Raw genomic sequence first — 26993 nt, 5'->3', positions numbered from 1 at the left:
GTTGTACTTTTGTGCCATTGGCATATTATCTTAATTTACAATAAGTGGATGGCCATGGGCCTTGAAATAATTTCATGCCCAGTTTTCTGGTTTCATTATTTTAATTTTTTTAAAATATGAACCAAGTATTGTTGAATCTGTCAACTTAAAATACAGAAAGCAATGATAAGTTGCAAAACGTTTCCTAGACCACCATTTGTCAGCAACATTGACAATTATCTTAAAGTTACATCTAATACATGTTCTTGGTTATCTGGGGACTGCTATGTCGTTAGGCAAATAATTACTAATATAGATAAAATAAAAATCTTGATAGTGCCGAACTCCTTTTTAACTGGTATTTCTTTTTATATAGAAAGCACTTTAATTATAGCACACATAAAACTGCTTACTTTATATCTAATACACTGAATATGAGAAGGAGACTCCAATATTTATTTGCCAGTTTTCCACTGATTTCTTTTAACAACTACAAGTATTTGCTTTTTAATACTTTGTCAGCCATCTCGATATACAGTATGTTTTGTCTTTGGAGGTATTTTTTGCATTTGACTTAGAAATAGGAGTATTTTAATAAAGCATAACACATCTCCTCTGCTTTGCTAGGCATTGTTAGAGCTGGAGATTCCTGACTTAGAAGTGTTGTCTCCACACCAGTTAGATGCCTCCATTTGTTATGGAATGGTATATCTAAAGAATTCAAACAGTAAAAGGTTGCCTTCACCAGACAATAGAGGATCTGACCAAGGTTCAAGAGACAACTGCAAAAACTAATAAAGTTTTCTTGGTCAGATCCTAACTATTGATGTTTAAATTAAATTACATTTAGCTTACGATTCATTTCAAGTAAATTTCTGAGTGTATAGTGCTTTTTATTGTTCTCACTTTTCTAAACAATGCATCATTTAATAGAGAAATGGTTCTCGATGATTTATACAAACACTAATACTAGCATAATACTATTAATATGTTGCATATAATCCATTGATGTCCACCGTGTAGTTCTTTTAGTACTGTTATGTAGCATATCTAGCTTCTGTACTCCTGGCTGTTGCATAATATACTTATACTGGTGGCCAGTTACTAAGGAAATAACCACTTCTCTTTATTTAACACAGAAGTAGGAGATAAGGCCTAGTGGTTAGGATGTTGAACCTGAAACTTCAGGGTCACAGGCTTAATTTTAATACTGTAACACCTCAGTCAAGTTTCTGTATCATTGATCAAGCTATTCAGTGTCCTACACAACCTGAAACTGAACGACACTTCAGCATTCACAATTTGTGTGCTAGCTAGTCCCACGATGTTTTATAGAGCTGCATAAATATCTTTAGAGAATACACACTGACCATCAACTTGGATGTAGTTGTTTCCTGTCACTTTTAAAGTACATACATGCTTTAACAGACACAGACTGAGCTTAATAGTGGGGCTTACGAATACCAAATGTTGTTTAAAAAACTTTATCTAGCTGTCATTATATTTGTTCACAGAGCTAGTTCAGCAGGTATAGTAAATTAAACCCTAATGAATCAGACCACAGTAAGTTTTTTAATTTATAAAACACATTTTTCTTGAGTTAGTGTTTTTTGCTCATTCTGTTTGTCCATCCATTTTCCAAACCCATTTATCCTAAGTAGGATCATGGAGAGGCTGGAGCCTATCCCAGCAAGCATTAGGCACACTCGCAGGGTCAACACTCTCACACACAAACACACACTAGAGCCAATTTAGCATCACCAGTCCACCTAACCTTCAAGTTTTGGCCTGTTGGAGGAAATTGAAACACAATGGACATGAGGAGAACAGGTCAATTCCACACAGGAGATTCCCGGCTGATGTTCATGTCTCTCTGGCTGGATTTCTGTTGGCAAGGTGCATCCAATGGTGTCTTTTTAATTGTTTCTTTTTTAATTATTGTTTGTAATGGTGCTGATGGAGATCATTTAATAGTAATGGTAAGCACTATAAGTGTACCTATATGAAGATTTCTTTGAGAAGTAAGTCATCTGATATACTTGGGGAAGGGGTTGTAGTGTCATTGAATTGTACGTTTTAGTGCTATATATTTGTTTCCTGTTTACAATCTTTAATACTTAGTATAGAAATTTGTTTTTAACAAAAAAAAAAAAACTTTAGGCTTTGTTGCCTTTGCAAAGTAAGCCTTCGGCGACAATTGAAACCAGACATTAATTAAACAAAATCGATAAAGGAGAAAGTCTAGTTTAATCTGCAGTCTGCTCTTTACTACTTAGAAATTATTACTGTTTCTACACTAATGCATACAAGTTTAAATCCAGACATTAGCCCTCTCATTGTTTGTTTATTTTGTACTTTGCATATTAAAAACGGAAGCAACACAGTTCTACAGCAAGTGTTTGAAGACGCTTGTTAATACATTGTCCTTTCTGCCTCACTCAGCTTTCCATTTCCTTCAGGCTGTAGTATCATATGATTTTAGTCAGCTAGTATAGTAAATGTCCACCCACATGTTTCTGAGTCTCATTCACTGTGTTTGTGTAGAAGCATATAGAAAAAGATTTTTAATCACCAATGCATACATGTTAGAAGAAGTTTAAGGACTACTGGGGGACTGAAGCATTTCACATTTATTCTGGTGTGCAACCATATGGCTGACTGTTGAATTTCTTTACCTGTGGTAAACAGCAAAATGATCATCTGAAAGCTGCAGAGATACTGTACCTAGTAAAAGTAGGAATGCTATAAAGAGCCTCCTCCCCTTTCCCCCACACATACCCAAAAATGCTAAGCTGCATGCATTCTGAGGCTCCTAGCAGAGGGCTTACCTGAGTACAAGTTATTTTGAAGCAAGTAGTTGTGACAGCGCTCTTTGTGTTCCTCTAATGAACTGCGCTGTTTGTAGCTCCGGCCACAGTATCCACATTTGTGAGGTTTCCCAACTGGCGAAAATAGAAATGAGTATTAAATGAAAAAAATAAAATATATTTATATATATACAGGGCCTCATTCTACAAACAGTGCAGTGTATGAAAAACCTTTCACATTTTGATGTTGCACTCCCTACATGACTTGACGTTATGAGCCTATGAAAGAAGGACAGTTCATTCCCTTCCATTGCAGATTTCACTTTCTGCTCAACATATTCATGTGTTCATGTGTGTGAGCCAGCTGCAAAACATGTTTGCGACAAAGAGCATATAACTGAGTCTGTATAGCTCCTCACTCATCAACACCTTCAACACACCAGTCATCACTAAACCTGTAGTTTGTTTATTGTCTGAGTAGCATTTGAATAAAACCAGATTGTGTCTTTTACACATATAAGGAAAATGTAATAAAGACGAGACACTACTGTCTGTGTATGTAAAGCTCTTGAACAGTACATTTTATCTAATGAAGTAAACCACAGATTAACTGACCAACGAAAGTCTCATTAAAAATGGCATACTAATACTAATAGTTATCATTTAATTTTAACAATTCTAAAGTTATGTTTTGCTTAACTTTTTTCTTCATTGTGGTTTAATGCTATGTGCTTTGAAATTCTTCCACCCATCACTGTTCACTTTAAGAATATTACTCACTTCAGTACAAAAATGCAAATATTTTAACATTCTCTTTTAATTTGAAAAAACTGGCACATACATGAAGTCAAAGGGCATATCCTGAAATAATACAAATCCATTTCTTCAGTAACTTTACTTGTACAATATGATTGAGTTAAATGAATTTACAAAACACATTTGGCAGTTTTGTTTGCAGTTTAAATATACGAGAGACTTTCAAAATGTTTCTTCATTTTTTTTAACTCTATTTATTAAGAATTTCAAAAACAAATTAATTCACTTTTCTACATCGCCATCTTCGTTTGCGAGGCAATTTTCCCAGTGTCATACCAACTTATTAATGCCCAATTACTACACTTCCCGCCTTCACCGTTTCCAATGAAAATATAAAAGTGCGGAAAGTTTTTGAACGTCCCTCGTACTATCTGCACTTGTGGGCACTGATGAAAATGTAAACTGGGAAATTGTTCTTTAAAGTAAGAGTTTGGCAGAAATGGCCTATTAATACTTTCATTTAAGGAGCTACCAGAAGAGATGCTAGTACGGCTTATATATTAACAAATTAAGAGATATTTGTGCTTAACCTCTACTTCCAATATAAAACCTCCATAATCTCATCCATTTTCTTAACATTTTAAAATAATGCATATGTGGGGAATGTATGTTCAATTCATTAGACTTGTTCAGGATTTTGTTCTAGACTTTATTTTTTTTTAATTTGACTATGCCCTTGAAAGACCATGCTTTTTATGTGACTTACTCTACATAATAATGCACTGCAGAGAAATAAATCACATTAAACTAAGCATGCGGCTGATTTTTGAATTCCTTTACAAGCAGTCAACAGCAGCGCGATCACTTGAAAGCTGCAGATGTACTGTGCCTAGGAAAGTCGGAATGTCATAAAGAGATTCTCCTCATTCTCTTTCATATATTCAAAAATACCGTACTGCACGCAAGTAAGAGAACAAAGTATGGCATTCCCTTCAACTCATACTTGAATGATAATGTCCTTTACATGTTCAGTAATATCAAATTCATTTTTGTTTTATGCCCATTGCTGATGACTTTAGTGTAGAGTAGCCTTCAAAATATAAAATATATATTTGAGAATATGCATATATTTTTTTAATTTTAAATCATTCAGAATTAACAGTTGTAATTTTAGATGAATACACACTAACATGTTATATTTGCAGCTAAACTGTCTACATTGCTCTTATAATTGAAACATGTTTGATTTTTTAATTTCTAATCCATGTTTTTGGTGTTAACAGTTGCAGCACACATTCACACATCAAGCACGGAGTGTGCTAGCACAACAACGTCTTCTACTGGTAAATGTTTTGCTGCCTCTGGAGGTGTCAGCTTGCTGTATTTGCTTTGTGCACTGTTTTTCATTTTTTAAGGATTAGTCAAGGTCAGAGACTCTCAATTTTACTAAACATTTTGAATAGAAAAGAGGAAGTTAAGTCAGAAGCGTGTCTTTTGGCTACAACTTAACTTTCATGCTCCCTTAATTTATTGCATCCTCCTCCACTTTCTCCTCATTAGACTAAACCTACTAGATGATAGTCTTCCATTAGAATGCTGATGGAAGAGAATTAAATGGATTTTGCAGATATGATATAGAAACAAGATTTTTGGAAAAACTATTATTTTTGTGTGGCTTTGTGTTATCAAAGGGGTGTTGTAGTCCCAGAAGATCCCAGTATAGCACTGAATCCAGTCTACAGTCGTACAAAGTGCAGCATGCCAAGAAGTCTGACTGATTTGATCTCAAGTTGTTTTTGTTATATGAACACATTGTTATACATGTAGTTTGTGCATTTTATGTTTTTTTGTACAAAGATTCCATTTGTGTGGTTAATTCTTTTATTTTAATTTAATTTGACATTTATTTTTGTTTTGTTTATGCAATGCTATTTGCAAGTATCATGTGACTGTAATCGTAGCACTGATGACATGAAGAAGTGACAACATAAAAACCTGTTGGTCACTTGACGGTTACAGTTTTTGAAAAAGTCTTCTTTAATGTAGTTAGTTTCTGAATTCAAGTAGGCCCTAGTGCTAGGTTTGTACTTTTGGTTTCAGCATTTTTTTTTTTTTTGCTTCCAACTTCTCATCAACGTCTGGCCCCCTTTATTTAGGTTTTTGATTATTTCTAATCTCATGGTTTTGACCCCTTGCTTTACCTGACCATGTCTTATTCTTGTTTAACCATTGTCTGGTCAGTTACTATCTTCAGATACAATGTGTTTTCCTACACTGCTTATTTACGCCTCTCAAACTGCTAAACCCTTATGCACACACACACATACCAAGAAATGTTTTAAAATTATTTTGAAACATATGAAAATCTGAATGAGTTGTCTACATAGCTAATAATGCCTACTACATTATTATTAAATGTATTGTTCTATATTATGAGTTACTCTGTTCAGAACATTGACAGATTTGGAATAGTCTTTTCCCAAAGCAAATTATTCTTTGTGGTTGACATATTCAGAAATGAACACTTATTCTAATTATTGACTGAATATCTATCTTTTCATTCTTCAAATTCATGTGAACTATAAAGCATATAATGAGCTGTGCTTCTACTGAAGTATACACTCTCATGGTGAAGCGAGTAGCCAAGGAACACAGAATGAGACTTCTCTGGACTTGTGCAATGTTACCTAGCCTTTCGGTTGTGGTAATATGTTGTTGACTTTTCTGCATGATGATTATTATTATATATGGTAAACTAGTTTACTGTCAGCTCATTGGCTCTTTATTTTGCGTTTACTACCTCACATTTCCAGAATTCTGCATTTATATTTCAATCTTGTCACTGTCTAGGTGGAGTTTTGCACATTATTCCCAGATCCACAAACGATGTGCAAGATGGGTCCTGCAATGAGCTTGCACCCCATACTGGATAGATACTTGCTTTGCTTTTAATAGTGCCAAGATACAGTAGATTAATTTGCCACAACTCTGTATTAGGAGAAGTAGTCTCAGAAAATTAATGAATAAATGAATTCACTTCTTTCAGATTGCTTACATTACTCATTACTCTTCTTCAGTAACAGATTATCAATTGTAAATGCAGATCAGTATGAATATACAGTTGGCTGTTTGAATTGGAAACTAGCTTGTACCACTTTTTTCTGTTTGAATTTACATAAAATACATTTCACAGAAAAATTATTCCAGATAATGATATCTGAAGTTTTCTTCCAAAAACAGGATCACAGAATAGGAAATGGTAATTAATGCCACATAGTTAAAGATGAACGTCTCTCTTACAGTGTGTGCCACTGAACTTTCTAATCCTTTCTAATACTTTAGTAAGCGTCTACCAAAATTGACAGAAAGATGAGAATAAATGTTTACTTAACCATTTGAGTGATGGTACAGGACAGATGCTGATATGTTGTAAAGATTTATGGTGATGAATCACAGCTGTTCTTCCCTTTAATTCTGTCTTAGGTGACAGGAATGAACTTACAGTACCAAAGCTGACTTTGTTAAGCCGTCTGTCAACTATTCTTCAATCAACATGTACTGTAGTTCATTATTTTAGATTCAGATCTGATGTTGTGAAATTTGCAGATGTCCCCAACTGTCTAAATATTTCCCTGTGGTTTATCATTAAGAGGCAATGCACAAAGTGCAGAACACACCTGCTTTTTTGTGTTACAGCCATCAAGAGATTTGATCCTTGTCAATGATAAGCTGTACATATCATGCAATTCATTGTGAGATATCATTTGTCAAAGATCAGCATTTTAATAATAATAATTCTTTGCACTTATTTAGCACTTTTCTCACTACTCAAAGCGCTTAGCAATTGCAGGTTAAGGGCCTAGCTCAAGGGCCCAACAGAGCAGAGTCCCTTTTGGCATTTTACGGGATTCGAACCGGCAACCTTCCAATTGCCAGTGCAGATCCCTAGCCTCAGAGCCACCACTCCGCCTAAGTTTTAAGTTTCATGCCCAAAACAACAATCATTTTTCTTTCTTTCTTTCTTTCTTTCTTTCTTTCTTTCTTTCTTTCTTTCTTTCTTTCTTTCTTTCTTTCTTTCATGGCTCCTAACTGTGACGATATCATTGTAAAAATGCATTTCCAATATACTTCAGTGTCTCACAATTCAAAGACTGGCATAAGGGATGCAAACATTTTACACACATTAAAATGTGCATACAGATATAAACTGTTGTGCTGTTCCACCTTGAGAAACACAGAAACAACTGTTTCCCACACATTGGGGTATATGGTAACTAATATTAATCACTTAAGGATTAATATATTAAGGTACTTTCATGAAGTGGCTAACATAAAAAGTGTCATTACTGAAGCAGCTACATGTTTAACTCTCTAGTAATACGGTTCATATTAACATGATGAAACATTTTTAAAATTGTACTGCAATATAAAAAAGATCACAGTATCAGTCAGTAAAATAAAGAGTAGATTAAAGGAAAAATACTAATGATGAGGGAATCGACATAATAAGCAACCCCTTTAGTAGCATCCTGAGAAGAAATAAAAGTGATTTCATCACGTTCAGGGACTCCAGTTATGGTAAGTTGAATATATTTTCATTATTCTAAACTGGTGCTTGTGAGGTGTAGCCTTTAATATTCAAAATCTAGGTGGGGGGTCTTTTGTTGTTTTAACAAGATGAATACTAGAGGAAAATTTCATAATCTCAGAAAATTAGGCATATGATTAGATGATTTTAATTTTTTCATAGTCTTTCACATCCCCCAATTAAACCAGTCTAGCTGCATGCTATACAGTGCCTAACAGAGACATGATAAAGTAGATATGTAAAATGTGCTAAAACATCCATCAAAAAGACGATATAAAATAGAGATTAAAGAGAATGGTCCATATAATTAGACATAAACAGTAGATATGATGTATTTGCCATGCAGTTTCTGATTATTATTAAAGTACTTCAAAAATTAAGGTATTTTTGAAAGTTTGTTAAGGAATATGGATAAATATATTACTATGTAGAAGATAAGGAAACTGAGAAGCACTGTCAAGCTGCAATGACCAATTTAGAAAATAAGAAGATAAAGCAAATAAAAAAAGAAAAACAATCAGGCACCTAATGAAAAAGAGACACACAAGAATACTTTGTCTACTTTGGAGGGCTATAGTTTAATGTTACACTGTACATTATTAAAAATAATCAGGTTAAAGTGAAGGCTGTATTATCATTTTGTCAAGACAGGGTTTGTTAAGCTTTTGTAACCATGTTGGTTTGCCATATTACACATGGCATTTCTCTTTATTTTTGGAGGTGAGAGCTCTGTCTTTGCAAATTTTAATTTGTTTACCTCATGTTCAAAGTTAGTTTTTGCAACTTGTTGAAATCAAGTAGTTTTTTTGCCTTCTTAAAGGATACGTTTGGTATTTTTGAAGTCAAAGTTATTTCTTCACAAACATGGTATATATGCATTTGCCACTGCTTTTATTTTCCATGCCCCACAGCCAGCATTGTAAAGCACCAGTGTAGGCACAATATTTTTTAATTTATACAAAACATTTAACTTCAGAAAACAATTTTGCATGATAAAGGCATATATATATCACATTTGCAAAGAAATAAACTTGACAAATACCAAGCTTATCCTATTCCCACTAGTTTTCTGAAAACAGAGGTAGTGACAAGTAGTAATATTCACATTTTCAAATTTTTATAATGGTGTAATACTGGCGTTCAATATAGTTTTGATATAGTGACAGCTGCCTCTATTGATATGTATATTAAATGGTATTCTCTAAGCATGGACACAAAATGAACAGAAAAACAATGATACCACACAACGAACAACATTTTTCTTTCCTGTTTCAATAGAGTTCATGAACTTCTCTTAAACATCTTTTCTATATATAGCTTGCAGTTTGTGATCAGGATCAAGCTTTCATATTATTTAAGCTATTTCATTTGTTTTCTTATGTATGAAACTTCAAGCGTAAAGCAAATTATAAAAGAAAGAAATTTCTACTCCACATTTAGCGGTTTCATCTCAACGTGCTATCCATTATGAGCTCCCATTGCAACTCCTCCATCCCTGTGATGCACATGTGTGTTGTCTGCAAGAGGCTGACTACAACCACTGTGTAAAGAAACAGTTTCTGTAATAATTCCATAATTTCTATGTACTGTGTATTTTTTATTCTTGCAGTGGATTCTAGTGTATATCTTGGGCATACTGTATCATACACTACAGCTTATAACATTGGGATAGGATAGAATGTGATTAGGCAAATGTTGACGTCAGTTTTTTTATTGGGTGTGAGGTGGTCAATACGTTTCATGCTTTTTTCAATTATTTTCTTATAATTTTCAAAAGATGAAACTGACTAGTTTTTAGATTAGTAAAAGCAAAGGATAAAATGTATTCTAGATCATAAGTTTGTCTTGGTTTTTATTTTATTTTAACATATTGTGTATTAATACACCAAGATCAAAATTTACAGACAATTATGATTATTAGAAAACACTTTTGAATCACTCGACTCTTTTCTGCCATTTCGTGACCACACATTTGTTACTACAATATTAAGCCAGAAACAAAGGCTATGCTAATGCTTTTCTTAGTCAATTATCTAAAAATACATATTTCCCCTTCTATTCAGTTGTGCATCACTGGCTAACGCCCGATTATCTGTGCCGTCATTCCAAGTACACCTCACAACGTCTGCAGAATGGAACAGGGATGAATGTGCAGAGCGGGGCTGGATGTTGGTGACATATGGTCCCAGTCTTAGTCTTTCTTTGCACTGATGCTGAATTCAAACACTGTCCTCAGGATATCCTTCGGATGGGGAGGAGCTGGATGTTTTGGGCGGGGCTGTTTTTTGGTGACACACAGTCCCAATCTCGGTTATATCCTCAGCTGATGCAACCGTGTTCAGATGCTGTCAGCGTGGCAGCCTGTCAAACAGGGCTGATCCATGAGCTGCAGCAGTGTGCATTTGTGTATTCATGTGCTGTGATTCACTCACATGTTGCTCACATGTCTTCTCCCATTATTGTGAAAATTCATATTAAAATGTGATTCTAGAAGTGACAAAGTCTAGATAAAGGGTTTTATTATTTAGGCCAATGCCTTATAAGGCTTTCTTTTAAAGAATAAAGATATTAAATTAATTTTACCAATTTCCACGTAGTTAGGTATTATTTGAAAAAAAATAGGCGATAATTTTTGGAGCCAGGGAACACTTAAAAAGTTGTGCCCGCATTACAATAATTTGCTTTACAAAGAATTTTTCAGGAATGGATTAGTTCCTTCTTAAAGGAGAAGAAGCCTGTATGCTTTTCCTATGGGCATCCTCTCCACTGAATTAGAATAAAATCATTAAAATGTCCAGGTTGGGCTGAATGTGAGAGCTTCAAGTTGCAGTTACCTAGCTTATACTTTAGTGATTGTAATAAGACTCACAAGTCTTATTTTAGATTTATAGGAACTTTTTGACTATATATTAAACAGTGAGAGATTCGACATTTATGGAATTTGTACTTTTAACAGTTAGGTACACTCAATATCAGATACTTTAAAATTTCTGCTTGAGTAGTTTTCTCATGGGCAATGTGGTCTTCTTCACTGTTACCCGGTTTCATACATATCTATTTGGAAATTGCGAAAGTATGAAAATGCTTTCATAAAGTTTGTCATTTTCTGAGGTGCCACAGAACAATTTACTTCCTTGAAATCCTTAAATTATTTCATGTCACAGAATTTCAGAATTGTTAAGTGAACATGGCTAATCTGTTTGCAGAAAGGCTAGCCTCATTGCTTTATAGACACAGCTCATGTACATTTTATTATATGTCCTGTATATATAACATGCAGTATGTGAGACACTGAGGAAAAATGATTGTGGCCTCTCAAGCTAACATCTAGGTGAATAAAGTTTCTTTTCCATTCCTTAAGAGTACAGAGAACTTTAAGGCTCTGGGGTTCCCAGAGGTTAATCCTAGAAGCAAGGTGCTTTATGTTATAAAAGTACGTTATTCGTCTCATTTACTAAACAGCAGGTATTCAAATTCCAAAATTACTGCTGGCTGTAGGGGATATATCGGTTTATGCAAGTCCATGTTTAATTACTACATGCAGTTTATACTTATTGAAGTAGTACCCGGTTTCCTATTTTTAATCTGAATGTTTCATTTGTAGACCTAGTTTGATATAATAATATTTATATGATTATCCAGGTGCATGTTTTTCATTGTTGAGAAGCTGATAAGGTATAGCTGTTACACAGCACCCTTTCCCCTTGTTCCAATAGGAAGCACCTTACTGTTCATCGACAGCCTCCACTATTCTGCAGCTTATTCACTCTTTCTCTTCAGCAGACTTCTTTGCTATAAACACTCGTTTTCTAGGAAATTACCAATATACTAGACCAACTTGAAATGTTAAAGTTCCATGCCAACATTTCAGTGAAAGTAACATAATGGATCCATTATGACTAGGAAGAACAGTTTTGCTGCATGACATTACAGTCAGCACTCAATATGCTGTACCCTATCTAAACCTATGCATTTTTGTTTATCTTTTAGTATCACAATAAAATTTAAAAACATATTTTCTTCATAGCATGTCGTGGACATAAATATTACACTGATGAAACATGGTCAAAAATAGTAAGGAGAAATGATGGAAGGCTTGACAGAAACTTCTACTCCAATCTTACATTCTGTCACTCCTCATATAAGGACAACAACTGAAAAGGCATAAATATTTTAAGTTTTATTTATTATTATTTTTTTAAATCTGACCTACCAGAGTGAGTGCGGAGGTGACCTGTGAGGGCATCTCTGCGACGACAGGCATAGTTGCACAGATGGCACTTGAACGGCTTTTCACCAGAGTGCAGCTTTATATGACGGAGCAGATTGCCCTTCTGAGTGAATGAGGCACCACACTGATTACAATGAAATGGCCGTTCCCCTACAAGAGACAAAGAACAAGAGTGAGTGTCAGAGAGCTTAGGTAGCTTTGGGAAGAGTCTCTTCCTAAATGAGCTGTCACTTTTTAATAGTGATAGACACAAAATTGCATGCCAGCCTGTACTGAAATGCCCTACCCTTAAAATGTAGAATGGTGGGCACAACTCCCCCTCGCTCCTCTGCCTTTCTACTCCTCCTCAGTTCACTTCTCCATGGCCACTGTCTTAGTTGCCCACCTGCATGTTACAATGAGATACACACGCAGAAACTCAATTTAATCTGATAACCAGGGAGATCTCTGCCTTTCCTAGCTGGCGGCTGGGATGATAGAACAAGAGGCTTTCAGACTAAACCTGCCAGTTTCTTAATGCTTCACTGCCTGGGTCAATTTGATCTGAAAATCTAATTTTTTTCTTTAAAATCAGAATGGCACATCACAATGCAAATTCAGATTCATTTAAATAAAGTCAGAGCAACATTTTGTGTTGAAAAGCCACTCTTCCTGATCAGCAGTTCTGGAATAAACCAATATCCAATTCTGCGTGTTGTGGCATTTTAGGGGGAAGATTTTAATGTGACTTTTCTCTCTCTCGCTCTCAAAGGGTCTATAAAATAAGAGGCGCCAGTGAAGCAGGGGAAAAAAATCAAGAAAGAAAAAAAAGATACTCATTAAAAATGCATTTCAGGATCACAGTTTCACCTCAGCACATCTCTGTATTTAAATGAATGCTACTTCATTATAACTGTTATAATAACTTCTTTGCATTTCCATTCTCATTGCTTTACTTTCTTTTTCTTTTTATAAACTCGCTTTCGCCTCCATTAGCATGTGGGCCGTCAACTCTGAACTTCTATATAATGGGTGTGTTTCCATTTTAACAGTCCAAGATCTCTGGGTAAAGAAATATGTATACAGTATTGTATATAGACTGGTATGTATGTACACTATGTGTGTGTGTGTATATATATATATATATATGTATATAATATATATATATATATGTATATATATATATAAAATGTACTGTATATATATGTATGTGTGTGTGTGTGTGTGTGTGTGTAAATGTTCATGTATAGGTTCAGTATATAAGTGTGTGTGTGTATGTGTCTGCCTAGGTGTGTTTGTAAGTGATATAACCTTCACTTTTAAGTTTGCATTCTAATCTATTTTGGAACTGAGTTTTACAAGTAAAGGTTTGTGGAAAGGCAAAGCCAGTTCTTGTCAGCAGCAGTGAGCACAGGCAGGAGGCAACACCAAGCCTCTCTTTGGACTGTAGGGGTAGACTGGGATAATATGTAAGCTTTGTATAGATGGAGCTGAGGTACAGTTCTTGTGAAGCTACAGTCTTGCTTATTGTGCATCCATGTGTGTATACATGTTATTATTAAAGATACATGTGTGGAACAGCTATGTGCCAGTTTTTTTTGTAGGGAGTAGTTTTCTATATCAGGTTACATACATTTTTATTTATTATTTTGTTCATATCCATAAAATGTGCTTAGCTATCACAGGACTCACTGGATTCTCTTTAAATGTATTTATTAGATGCTACTGTTAAATAATAGGTGATTTATAATAATTTTTTTCAGAAAATGAAACATTAAAGTTCACATAATTATGGATATATGGATTCTGTTTTCTGCTTCTATGTTGTAAACTCTGCTTGGGTTACATTCAAAAAAAGGAGAAATCAGCTTCAGGATTTAGCTTTAAAACCATATAAGATGATAAATTCCATTGCTGCATTCTGATGCATGTTAGAGTATCTGTCATTCTAATGTCTAGACAATATTCATTCACTAAAAAAATATGCTGTGATGGATATCTTGTTCACTGAATAATGTTTTAGGTCACCAAAAAAACAAAAAATAAAACCTTTGACTAAAAAACTGTACATAGTATGAACATCTACAGATTGACATTTGAATCTTAGGTGAAATTATTCTGAGTCATTTTTTTTGTTTGTTATTGGAACAGATGGAGAGGAAGGCATAGGGCAAAATAAACATTTCATTTTTAAGGATGTAGCACAGCGTTAGCTAGTGTCTCTCCTTAGCCACAGCCTGAGGAATATAGAAGATGAATACTTTGTGGAACAAAGAGTAATGATAATGTGGTCAAGTAATTGCTAATGCAGTGGACTGTAATCCCCTAGGTTGTTGGTTCACTGTGCGTGCATCAGCCTTGTGATAAGCTAGCATCCTCTCCTGGACTGGTGACTGCATATCCAAAGCTGCTGGGATGGACTCCATCCCCTACAGCTCTGCATTAGACTGACAGGTATGAGAATGTTAGATTATGTGGTTTTGTCCTCACTGCTCACTTACTGTGCTGTTACTCTGATAGAGTCACTTACTTTGCATGTACTCTAATTCAGCAAAATCATGTCAACAATTGTAGCATATTTCTGTAACTGAAAGCAATACAGAGTTAAAGGTGTATTAATCAGAAGAGGTCTTTGTTGTCCTTTTACATGCATGCATTTAACTCCCTATTTGATAAGACAGATTTAGAAGAATATTTAATTTCCTTTGCTACCAAACTATGTGCGTTTTGGCAAATGTTAAATGTATGAAAACACAGCAGCAACATACACCTGAGTGCATATGGCCGGTCTATCTATCTATCTATCTATCTATCTATCTATCTATCTATCTGTCTGTCTGTCTGTCTGTCTGTCTGTCTGTCTGTCTGTCTGTCTGTCTGTCTGTCTGTCTGTCTGTCTATCTGTCTGTCTATCTATCTATCTATCTATCTATCTATCTATCTATCTATCTATCTATCTATCTATCTATCTATCTGTCTGTCTGTCTGTCTGTCTGTCTGTCTGTCTGTCTGTCGGTCGGTCGGTCGGTCGGTCGGTCGGTCGGTCGGTCGGTCGGTCGTGTCCTTGTGTGATGTAATTGATTGAATACTTCAATGTAAATACACACAGTAATTTTTATATTAATAAATGTAATACAGATGTGGGGCGTAATTGTATAGGTTAGGTATTATAATGAGTCATTACAACAGACTATAAAAGAAAATGTTACAATCAAATAATTTTAAAAAGATAGTGAAATTATAGTATATAAAATAATTAGGGTCAATTGCAAAATATTTACTTTTTTTCTGAACCCACATTTTTCATAACATGGTTGTGAATAGCGTGCCCACACACACCACCATCATGTCCATCTTACAGTAGCCAGTTAAACTAACATACACACCATTGGCACATGGAAGTAAAGGGAATTACATATAAAAAAAATCCACATAGATAGAGGGGAGTTAAAAGCTAAAAAATATGGACTGGCAATTAAAACTATGACTCTAGAGATGTGAGGAAATAGGTCACTAGCTACTGTGCCACACTGCTTTTTATTTACATGTTCTTGTTAATTGTGGTATAATATTTTGGGCAAACATTTTCTCTGGAATATGCATCATAAAGCTCTAACAGTCAAAAATGATCCTGAGAGCAAGTCCCTTTTTTTCTTCTAGCCTTTCAATTTGTATTAGCATTTGAAAAATTATTCCTTACTATGGATTCAGGCCAACATGATTCTCAAGTAGAGTTTGACACCAGTTGACCAACGCAGCAGGATTTGTTCAGTACAATGAAACAATCGTTATTTTTTCCCCTTACATACAAGAAAATTACCAATTAACCAAAAATATGAATTTTTACAGTTCACTAATTCACTAAGCTTTAAGGGGTAATACTAACATTATCATATTTCCGTAGAAGACATTATAATTTTCTATCTAAAAGTGCATTTCACAAACGTTGGTAATGTAGTTTCTGGAGTTTTTTGACACTGTGGTCAATACATTCTGTGGAGAATACATTTTATTATGCTGGTTGACAAATGGCTGCTGATGGATTTCTTCCTTAACAAAGACATCAGTTAATATCTGCATATTAAGAACAGCTCACTGTTGCTGCCTTGGATCACTTGCCTATTGGATGTTCCTTGAGATAATACTGGTTGCGGCAGTCTTGGCATGGGAGTATGAGGCAGATAATTGATGTGGTTTCTTTTGCAATCCCAATATTGGGCTGCAAAATAATTTGCAACTAAACAATCTAATAGACTGACTGAAGGTGTCTGTACCTTTGTAGACTGTTGAGAAAGTGAGGGGTTCAGATCAAATCCCTCAGGACTGCTGGGGACTGCATAGGCTGGAATGAGTGCAAAGGTTCTCATTCAGGCTACAGTATTTGTACTTTTCCTTTCCCTAGAGTGACAACAGTAGAAGGCTTCAACAATAATTTGGCATAGTAGGCAATGACAAACCAGTTCATGGTCAATATGTCAATAAGAATGCACCCTAACTTTAGCTGGGCTTGGAGGAGATGCATAGTGGTTTTAGCCATTCTGGAACTGTAGTTATCTTCTAGCTTATGCTTAGGCACTTGGGAGTCAAATCCTCAAGAGATACAAACTGGGAGTAGAAAGTAGAATTAAAGAAGGGATACAGTGCACCACTGTGGTTATAGAAAAATGATGGAGGCTTATGGCACATGAAGTTTTCCAAAGTTGCATCACCACTTTAAGCACTGCAGAGGCAACTTGATTGACTCAACTACTTATGGCTTTTAGAAGAGCAAGCTGAGTGTTGGAAGTTATGGATTACCTTTCATAGCCTTTTTACACCAACAGCAGAAGTGAATAGACAAAAATGTCAAAACACTTCTAGAAAAGCCAAACAAAGTAAATTACCACCCACCATCCTTCCCCAATCCCACTCCCTCCTCCCCAAAGAAATAAAACAATGTAAATAAAATTCTGTGATGTCTTACCAGTGTGGCTTCGTTTGTGTACCATAAGAACATTTGGGCCGATGCAAACAATTCCACAGATATCACATTTAAGCTTCCCGTTGGGGAGACGAATGCCACCAACTGATGAGTAGGTTTTGCCGCTTTGGCCATCGTGGGAGCCGTTCAGTTTTGCTCCTGAAGCATCAAGCACTCGCAAATCCTCTGCACATTCCTCCCCATTCACTTCACAGGCATTCCCATTCTCTTCACTCTGATTTTCTACTTTAATATTACTGGCTGAAAGAAATTGCAGGTGGAGCCACTTAATACACTGGAACCAGATAAAATGACATTCAATGAAAGCCTCCCACAAACGCTACCCAAAAACGGGCCTGCTCATGGCATGCTAAATTTAACATTGAAATTGTTGTTTAGAACCCTTTTAATATAAATGTAAAAAAAGACTGGTATTGCTGGAACTTTGAAGTCCATACATCTGATCTTTATTTAGAGTTCACTTCAAGATGTGGGTCCTCTTATTTTCACTTAACTTGGTAAGCCCTTCAGTCCAAGAGCATATTTGGGTATTCAGCTTTAACATTTTCTTTGTCAGGCTTCTGTTGGAACACTTAATTCTGATTTATAGGTTCAGAGTTTCTTCTGCCAGATGTTGGAGTTCTCTTAACTAGTGAGAACCTTTCGATGAACAACTTAGGCTGAATTTTGTGGCTATTGTCCTTCAAAAGATCAAAATAAGTACACTTGCCTTTCCTGTGATGAAAACGTTAACGTCAGCAGTTGTAATTCTATTTTCTGGGTGGACAAAGGTCATCTAACTCTGAATGTTTTATAGATTGATTGTTTTCCGAATAGAAAGTTAACTTGTGTCCTGTATGAAGAGTGGATTCGACTTAAGTGATATTTTAGCAAGTGGAATGTAAAACACTTTTAATACACTTGTGTCTCCATGAACTGGGATATCACAAACTTCTCTACAAAGTAAAAATGGACTTCTCTTTCAAGACTTCATTTTTCTAGAGGCAAAATTTCCAAAATTTGAGAGGCTCATTCATGAAAATAACATTGGATTTGTTTTTTAGTCTTGATTTTTCAACTAAAACAATTGTTAGGTATTTTCCTATTTTGAAGGAATGCATTAATTAAAATAAGGATTAAATTTATAACTTTGTTTGTTGATCTTTCTTTGGGTGCAGTTATGAGAACTTCTGCACACAGCGCTAATAATAGAGGGTTTTATTTTATAGACTTATTTTCTAACAATATGGATAACATCCCCTATAAAAATAATTAAACTTCAAATGTGTGTTGATAAGCATAGTTGGAAGGTAACAGTGCATTTGACTTTCTAGATTTATTTTTGTATATTTAGTGGTTATATCTCTTACTTCAGAATGGTTTCTGCCAATTAGATGTCCTTAGTCCTTCATCACCTAGATGGCCACTTCACTGTACCACCATGAACTTCCAGTTTTGCTTGCTAGTTAAATGAAAAAAACTGACATAAAAATCCCTTTTAACAGTTGGGTGCGTCAAACTTATGTTTAAAAATAGATGTAATATTGTTGACTTATTTTTAACTTCCAAATTTGAAATATGATTGTGAAGACTGGTTTCTTTTTCACAGGGTGGTTCTAAACACTTTCAGAACTAATTGTGGATTTTACTTCACAGTTTAATCCAGAATTTCTGAATCTTGTCTTTATTTTGTTGAAACAAAGGATAAAAAATCATTGGCTTCTCAATTTTATCCCCTGGAATGGAATCACCAATGCATTCATCATTGTCAAAAGATGTTCTTGTAGTTTTTATCAAATAAATTGATTGCTTCCATTTTGGGGCACTCTGGCCATGAAAGATTGTGACATAAGAAAAAAATGGACTTCAAAGTGCTAGCTTGTTTAAATATTATGTAAATGTCCTTTTGATGATTATGATTTCTGCATTAAGTGCCACCTCCCTGTTCCCACTTGAATCCTGCCATAAAACCATAGGTCAGATCAATGAATTGGGTGGGATTTGAAGAAGGCTTTCTATGAAAGATATCCATAACTTATCAACACTCAACTGTAATTGTACAAATCGTAATATGATTAGTTAAACTATACAATTGCATTGAATCTTGCCTCATTCAGTTTAAGGTAAAACTGAAATACTTACATACATATAGTACCCTCTTGACATCACCATAAATTGCTCTGCCTTATCAGTCAGGACAGTTGGTGAAACGCCATGGAGCATTTCTCAGAGCATCTGATGTCCCAGACCATGTTTTAATTTTATCCTCAACCTGAAGACCTCACTTATTTCCCTCAAAATTACACATTTCTGAAGTTCCACAACAAAATGCCCCATAAGACAAGGCTCATTTATAAAACAGTGAAAGCCCCAGGAGAGAAAGCTCATCAATTATTGGAAATGTTTGAGATAATGGGAAAGCATGGCTTAAGTGAATCAGGGGTGCTACAAAACATAACTTTGGTTTTTCACATCTTTACATCAGCACTCCTATCGAAGCAGGGCAAACTGTGTCAACATATATCCAGATATATAAAGGCAGCTGTTTAAAACTTAAAAACATACATATATATACTGTATATTATCTCACTGCCATCTCCTTTAATTTTTAATTTTTATTACAACCACAAAAAAACTAATCTTAAAAATACATGAAATGAGAAGCTGATTTTGCCCAAGTAACCTATTGGTCAATAAGCATTGTTGCCTTTTTAGTTTAACTAATTTGCTTTAAATGACATGTTGAGTATTTTTGACATGTGGATTTTTTAACCCAAGAAAAATTTGGAAGAACATGTCTTTTTATTTCAGTGTACCATTATGCTATTTAGAGGCTATACCAATGGCAGTGCATTAAAGCAAAATAAAGGCAAAATAGTGATGTTGTGACACTCCATGAATGAATGTGGAATTATCAGAATAATAAAATATTTCTGTGATGCTTTATAGTTGTTACTTGAGACAGAGAGCATGTGGTAAAAAAGTATCAAAGATAAAAGGACAGGAGACCATGAAAACTGTGCAGTTGTTACCTTTCTCCACCTGTCGTGACTCTTTCAGGCCTTTTTCGTAGTCTAGTGGACTGTAACTGGGTTAGCAGACATCAGTAGGTGGTTTGATTCCTTCCAGAAATGGCCCTCTTGTGAAATGGGCAGCTACATTTACACCTACATAGAGTAGCTTACAACCCAGGCTTGAGAGCTAGCTGCAATTACGCATTCTCAAGAGCAGAGATAAAAACTGTCGCTCTTCGGTTCTAGGTAAACTTTGGAGAGTGTGTAACATTTATATTATTAAATTATTAGTTTCCACAATTTCTCATTTCTGTGTAAGTTCTGAATTATAATTTTCTTTGAATGGAACACAGCAATAATTTATTAAATCACTTAAAATTAAATAAAACATGCAGATAACTGTCCACATTGCTGTTAGTGATATATATGTTAATACTTAAGAAAGAAAAATATGAATGGAATGTGTAGCAAAGTAAACAAACTGTACACATTCAATGCTACATGTGTGTAACTCTTATGTTCAGCTTCTTAAAGTTTGGCGCTGCTCCAGGTAGCTGCTGGCAAAACCCCACAATTAATATTTGATGTTTTTTCCAGAAAGAGATGACAACAATTCAGATAACTCTCCTCATCACTTTTCTCTGAAAACTGTTTCATTACCTATCATTAATTACCTGACATTTATTTATTAAACTTGTTAATTTACTGATGTGTTATACTATTGATTTTTAGGGTAAAATGTTGTAATAATGGGAAAATTAGCAGCACCCCACCTTCCTGAACAAGGTTTTCATTATTTATCATGAGAAAATTACAGAACCTCTGCTACTTGTTGTTTTGCACATTTGCACACACACATTTTTTGTCCACTGAGTGGAGTCGTTTAGTTTAGTCTTCTCAATCTCTCTCTTTCCTCACTTAACCTTTTTCCCACCAGAGAATAACACCTTCTCATTGTCCACAGTCTTTCTTATGGTGTTTAGTCACTAAGAATGTCTCTTTCTACCGAATACACCATGCCAACATAAATTATGTACAGTACCTTCACTTATTTTAGTATAAGTAAATAAGCTACAAATGTTTTAAAATGTCACAATCAGCACAACTTTTAAAGATTGTTTACTTTATATTCTTAAAAAATAGCTCACATTCAGAATTCTTGAGAATGTGTACTTTATTCATGAATGGTATCTATTGCAAACACTGGCTCTAGAGGGACCTAAAACATGCTACTAAAATTAGTGCTTATTTTAAATTGAACATTTGTATGTGTGCTTCATGATGGATTGGTGCTCTCCTCAGAACTGTCTGATAAGTATCGGTTCTTAATGACCTTGATCTAAATAAAGTGACAATTAAACATACTGTTATTTGATGTTATTGATTTTTGACAATCTTTGAATGACCCTGTATCAACCTACTGAGACAAGCATTATGTAAAATAAAAACAAAAAATGCCAGGAAGTATGAATTTACTTATTTGGCTTCTTCAGCTTTACTGTACTAAGCCTTTGCCTATTTCAAATATTGCTATTTCTTGGGGAGATTTGTTTTTTTCTACATTATATATCTTGAATTAAAAACATTATACAAGTGGTTATACAGTATATAGACCAAAAAAAAAAATATGAAAATGGTGTAGGTGATGCCAACGAATTGTAAATAGTGTTCGTATAGATGGTTTGTTAACAAACTTACTGTACAGTTAATTGTAACTGTGATACAAATAACTGCAAATGGCTATGTGGTGCAGTGAATAAAAAACTGGACTCTAAACCACAAGGTTACCTGTTCAGTTCTTGCTTTACTCTGCTGTGTAACCCTGTATAAATCTTTTAACCTTTCTGTGCTTAGACAGATTCTGTAGTGCCAGCGCTAAGTGCCAGAACAGATCTTCTTTGCTCTTTACATGTGTTTTTTAAGGGTGCCTCACTATTTCTAAAAAGAGTGCTCGCCTTTGCCATACTAGTTGGAATTCTGGTTGTGACTTTTACTATATGTGACTCGTCTCTGGCTGATTCAACGAGTCAGCGCAGTTACAATACATAGGTATATACTGTGTGTATATATATATATATATATATATATATATATATATATATATATATATATATATATATATATATATAATAATATGTATGTGTATGTGTGTGTGTGTGTATTGTTACAGTGCCAACACATTGCACAAATACACATATATAAATGTATGTATGCATATATATAATATGCCTTCTTGCCTTCTGACTACAGTGACTTATAACACCTACAACTGTGTGACAGCTACTCTCTGGCATTCTCTTTATATTATGTTAATTCATTTCCTATAAAATATTAGTGAAACTATAAAAACAGCATTGTTTATGAGCAATAACAGTACAATACAAACTCCTCAAGTTATGCTCCTATGGTCTAACCTTTAGTCACATTTCCACACCAATTCCTGCTTTCCTTATCTTAGACATGATGATAAATTAAGGTTGTCTCTTACTGGATGTAGGAAAATAAATGTATTGGTTTGTATTAATCAGTTTTGACTAATGACTTGTAATGCTTTAAGGTCAGGATGTTCAAATCATTAAAATACTTCTTTCCAAGTATTTAAAAACACTGCAGCAATGACCATAACCATATTGTTTTGCAGATATTAATTGATTGACATGGTCTGTTTCTGACTCCTATGTAAAATATGCGGTATACTATTTTTGTACATATTTTTCCAGTTTAAGGTTGGTAGAAATACATGCTTTATGTGCAAAAACCCACAAATGCTGTATAGTGTGGATACATCAGTTTATTTTCTTAATCATATTATGCAATTTTTTTTTGCATGATTGTACACAGACACACTTTGATTTTCCTACCCTGGCTTGAGTGTTTCAGTATATGCTTGTAGAAGTACATAACTAAACCTGTTTCCAGAGAATGTCACTCTATACTGTCTTAGAGATCATCATAAATTTCCTTTCATCATCTGAGTGTTTATTTGTAACATTAATCTCTGAATCTATTTCTGGAGAATTTCAGTTTATCTTGTTTTAGAGATCAACTTCAAATTACCATTCATCCTCCATTTTCAGAAATCCTTCTCTTGAATTATTATCCATCCATCCATCCATTTTCCAACCTGCTGAATCCGAACACAGGGTCACGGGGGTCTGCTGGAGCCAATCCCAGCCAACACAGGGCACAAGGCAGGAACCAATCCCGGGCAGGGTGCCAACCCACCGCAGGACACACACAAACACACCCACACACCAAGCACACACTAGGGCCAATTTAGAATCGCCAATCCACCTAACCTGCACGTCTTTGGACCGTGGGAGGAAACCGGAGCGCCCGGAGGAAACCCACACAGACACGGGGAGAACATGCAAACTCCATGCAGGGAGGACCCGGGAAGCGAACCCGGGTCTCCTAACTGTGAGGCCTTGAATTATTAGTGGGATATAAACTGAAAAAGTTTTATTAAAGGTATTCCTAAACAATATTAAAATATCAGTTTGGACTTCAATCTACAAGGATGCTGTCATTTCAGGTTCCACTTTTGACTATCTGATTATGAACAAGTTACAGTACTTAAACTCTTTGTAACATATCTCAGTCTTGTAAGTCACCTTGGATAATGATGTCCACAATATATATTAGCTTCCTTGTTTGAAACTGAGAGAAATGACTAAAGATGGTCCTAAATAGTTTTTGGGATGATTATATATGTTTGAATATGAATGAATGTATATATATTTTGTTTCCACAGCTAAGAGAATGTATAACTAAAAATGAAGCTGATACAATTACAGCTGAATATCGTAACTCAACAGGGTTATTTATATTTATTCCTCTGGCATATCCCTTGAGAGATAATACATTTGTATTGACAGATAGGGTTTGTGTAGACACAGGTATGTACAGTTAACAGTATATGTGTGTATTTGTTGTATGTGTATATACTGTATGCATGTTTGTTTGTGTGTGTATATAGATATATATACTGTATATATTGTGTGTGGCGCGGTACTCTGGCACAGTGGTAGCGCTGCTGCCTCGCAGTAAGGAGACCTGAGTTTGCTTCCCGGGTCCTCCCTGCATGGAGTTTGCATGTTCTCCCCGTGTCTGCGTGGGTTTGCACCGTGTGCTCTGGTTTCCTCCCACAGTCCAAAGACATGCAGGTTAGGTGCATTGGCGATTCTAAATTGTCCCTAGTGTGTGCTGTGTGTGTGCCTTGCGGTGGGCTGGCGCCCTGCCCAGGATTTGTTCCTGCCTTGCGTCCTGGGATTGGCTCCAGCAGACCCCCATGAACCTGTGTTAAGATATAGTGGGTTGGAAAATGACTGACTGACTGACTATATTGTGTGTGTGTGTCTGAAAAGTTTTTTTTTTTTTACAATACAGATAAACACTCAGTTCTGCAATGGAAAATAACCTGTTAAGTACAGCAAAAAGGAAGGTGTTTTGTGCTTTTGCATAACTCCAAAATCTTGCCTAACACTTTGAGGCTGAGAAAAAAAAACAAACCAGAGAGGCTAGGGCGTGCATCTCTGTTTCTTCGGGGATCATGATACATTTGGGCCTGTGCAGGATCTGCTTATCTGGGCTCCTCAGGTGCTGCCGAATCCTCCCACCAATGATGACTTTGCGGTTTGCATGTCATAGCGTAAGTGCGTTTCCACATCACCATGCCCCAGCACAGGCTTGAGAAGAGGAACAAGTGGAAATAATGAAATATAGGAATGCAGGGAAAAAGAGGAAGCTTCAACGCTCTGGCCAGCCCAACTGAAATACCAAGAAATATAGAGAAGTGACAGAAAGGGAAGCGTTGACCAGGAATAAGGCCAGACTTTTCTACCTGTAGCAAAGAACAGCAGCTTATATTACTGCAGGGAAAAAAAGTAAAGAAAAATTTGAGTGCTGAGCCAGAATTACTTAAAAGAGCAACAGCATTGTAGTTATAAGATGTATATAGAAGTACCTTAAGTGCATATCCACTGTATTTATCATTTCAGTTTTATTGTAAAGAAAAGCCAAGCAAAATGACACCTTTTATTGGCTAACTAAAAAGATTACAAATTATTAGTTAGCCAATAAAAGGTGTCATTTTGCTTGGCTTTTCTCTACATTCATAATGGCTAACACGGTACAACACCCTAGTACTACAGTTTTATTGTAATATATTTTAGTAATTAATGATTATGTAGTAATTTTGTTAGAAATTACTTGTCTTTAGTCTGAAACGGGTTACTGAACTGTTCCACTGTTTCATTTATTTGCCTGAAAACCCTTCTTGTGCTACTTACATTAAGAATAGTGCCAGTAATTTTTTTTATGAGATTTGTATATTGGATTATGGTTCCAAATCCATGAACGCTTGATTGGCCTTGTAGTTCATCTGGTTTGATGTATACTTTAGAAAAAGAACTCAGTAAGAAGAGATGCTGGATGTGAGCATGAAAACCTGTAACCCGGTTGCCACCCCCCATTACGTAAGTATGAGATTAAATATTATGAACACATTTTTTCAGGAACCGTCTGTCACTGCCCGCGGTAAGCATATAGGCAATCTCATCTGACATCTGACCCCGAAGGGCTGCTCTCCTTTTGTCATGGAAAAAGCCACCTTGCAGTGGCCTCAGAATTTGAGAACTGGAACTACACTTCTTGGGGAGTTAGTCAGCAATTAGAGACAGGTAGTTGGAAAAGAGCAGAGAAATCAGAGGCTCCAGCATGGGGACAGTAGGTCACAAGCTAGTTAGTAAGACCAGAGGTCTGCTAGAGTCAACTGTTTATGAACATGCACTCTACCCTGTGGCAGACTCTCTCTGGGAAACTCTGTCTCTCCGTGAGGATCTATTTATGATAGCATTTCATTCCAGGCTAAAGTCCCTCTGCTCTCTTCTATTGTATTTTAGAATTGGTAGTTCTGTTTTTAATTTTTGTTCCTGTTGTACTGATGCAATACATTCTTGCTGCTAGTCAGCTGCTGCATTCTTTCAGCTCATTTTCACTTGACTGCAGGACATTTTCATTCTTTTTCCGATGTCTTGGTTATTTTCCTGTCACTTATTTTGACTAAAAAATCTCTAGCAGTTTTCAGCATTTTCTTGTGTCACCTTGTATTATATTTTGTGTGCTTTTTAAATGTCCTACTAAAAATGCTTTATGTCAGGGGTGTCAAACTAATATCCTGGAGGGCCACAGTGGCTACAGGCTTTTGTTCCTGCCACTTTGTTAGTTACTAGCTAATTACTACTGATAATGAAACACACATTTTTACCTGAATTTTAGTTTGCTTGCTTCTTAAAAGATCCTTAATTCAGTAATCAAACAATAATGCTATACAAAGTGAGCCAACACAGCAAGCTAACCTGATCTGATTTGCATCTGTGTATCCATTCCATGAAAGTTTTGATCCACATAACATTCTGATGGTGCTCTCAGGAAAAATAAATCAACAGTTTTGAAAATGCCTGGTGTAGCAGAATACGAGCACCAACAAGCCATTGAATTAAAGAAAGGTTTCACTAATAACAAGTATTACAAAGTTGGTTGGATATTGTGATCCCCTGTCATAGCTGGTCAAACATTGCCTTGCTTTGCATTTCACAATTGTTTAGCTGCTAGTTAATAATAAAAAAGAAACAATTAAGAGGTCCAGGTCTTAAGAAGTCAATTAAAGTTAACCAAA

At 35.4% G+C, this 26993-nt stretch overlaps 1 protein-coding gene across 21 annotated transcripts in view; it reads right to left on the bottom strand.

Moving 5' to 3' along the window:
* Positions 1-26993, bottom strand: part of ikzf1 (IKAROS family zinc finger 1 (Ikaros)) — an 82236-nt gene that overhangs the window by 8426 nt on the left and 46817 nt on the right. For 4 of the 21 annotated variants that reach the window (XM_051935803.1, XM_051935802.1, XM_051935801.1 and 1 more), the window contains exons 4-7: positions 17304-17561; positions 12648-12746; positions 12344-12511; positions 2808-2921 (exon numbers count right to left, since the gene is read on the bottom strand). In XM_051935803.1, the coding sequence (XP_051791763.1) occupies positions 2808-2921; positions 12344-12511; positions 12648-12746; positions 17304-17561 (639 nt within the window). The remainder of the gene's footprint in view (positions 1-2807; positions 2922-12343; positions 12512-12647; positions 12747-17303; positions 17562-26993) is intronic. The other 17 variants (XM_028817441.2, XM_028817440.2, XM_028817439.2 and 14 more) reach the window with 7 other exon arrangements.

The sequence above is a fragment of the Erpetoichthys calabaricus genome, chromosome 13, assembly GCF_900747795.2.
Source record: "Erpetoichthys calabaricus chromosome 13, fErpCal1.3, whole genome shotgun sequence".
NCBI classification, from domain to species: Eukaryota; Metazoa; Chordata; class Cladistia; order Polypteriformes; family Polypteridae; genus Erpetoichthys; species Erpetoichthys calabaricus.
This window is presented reverse-complemented; position numbering and strand designations above follow the sequence as displayed.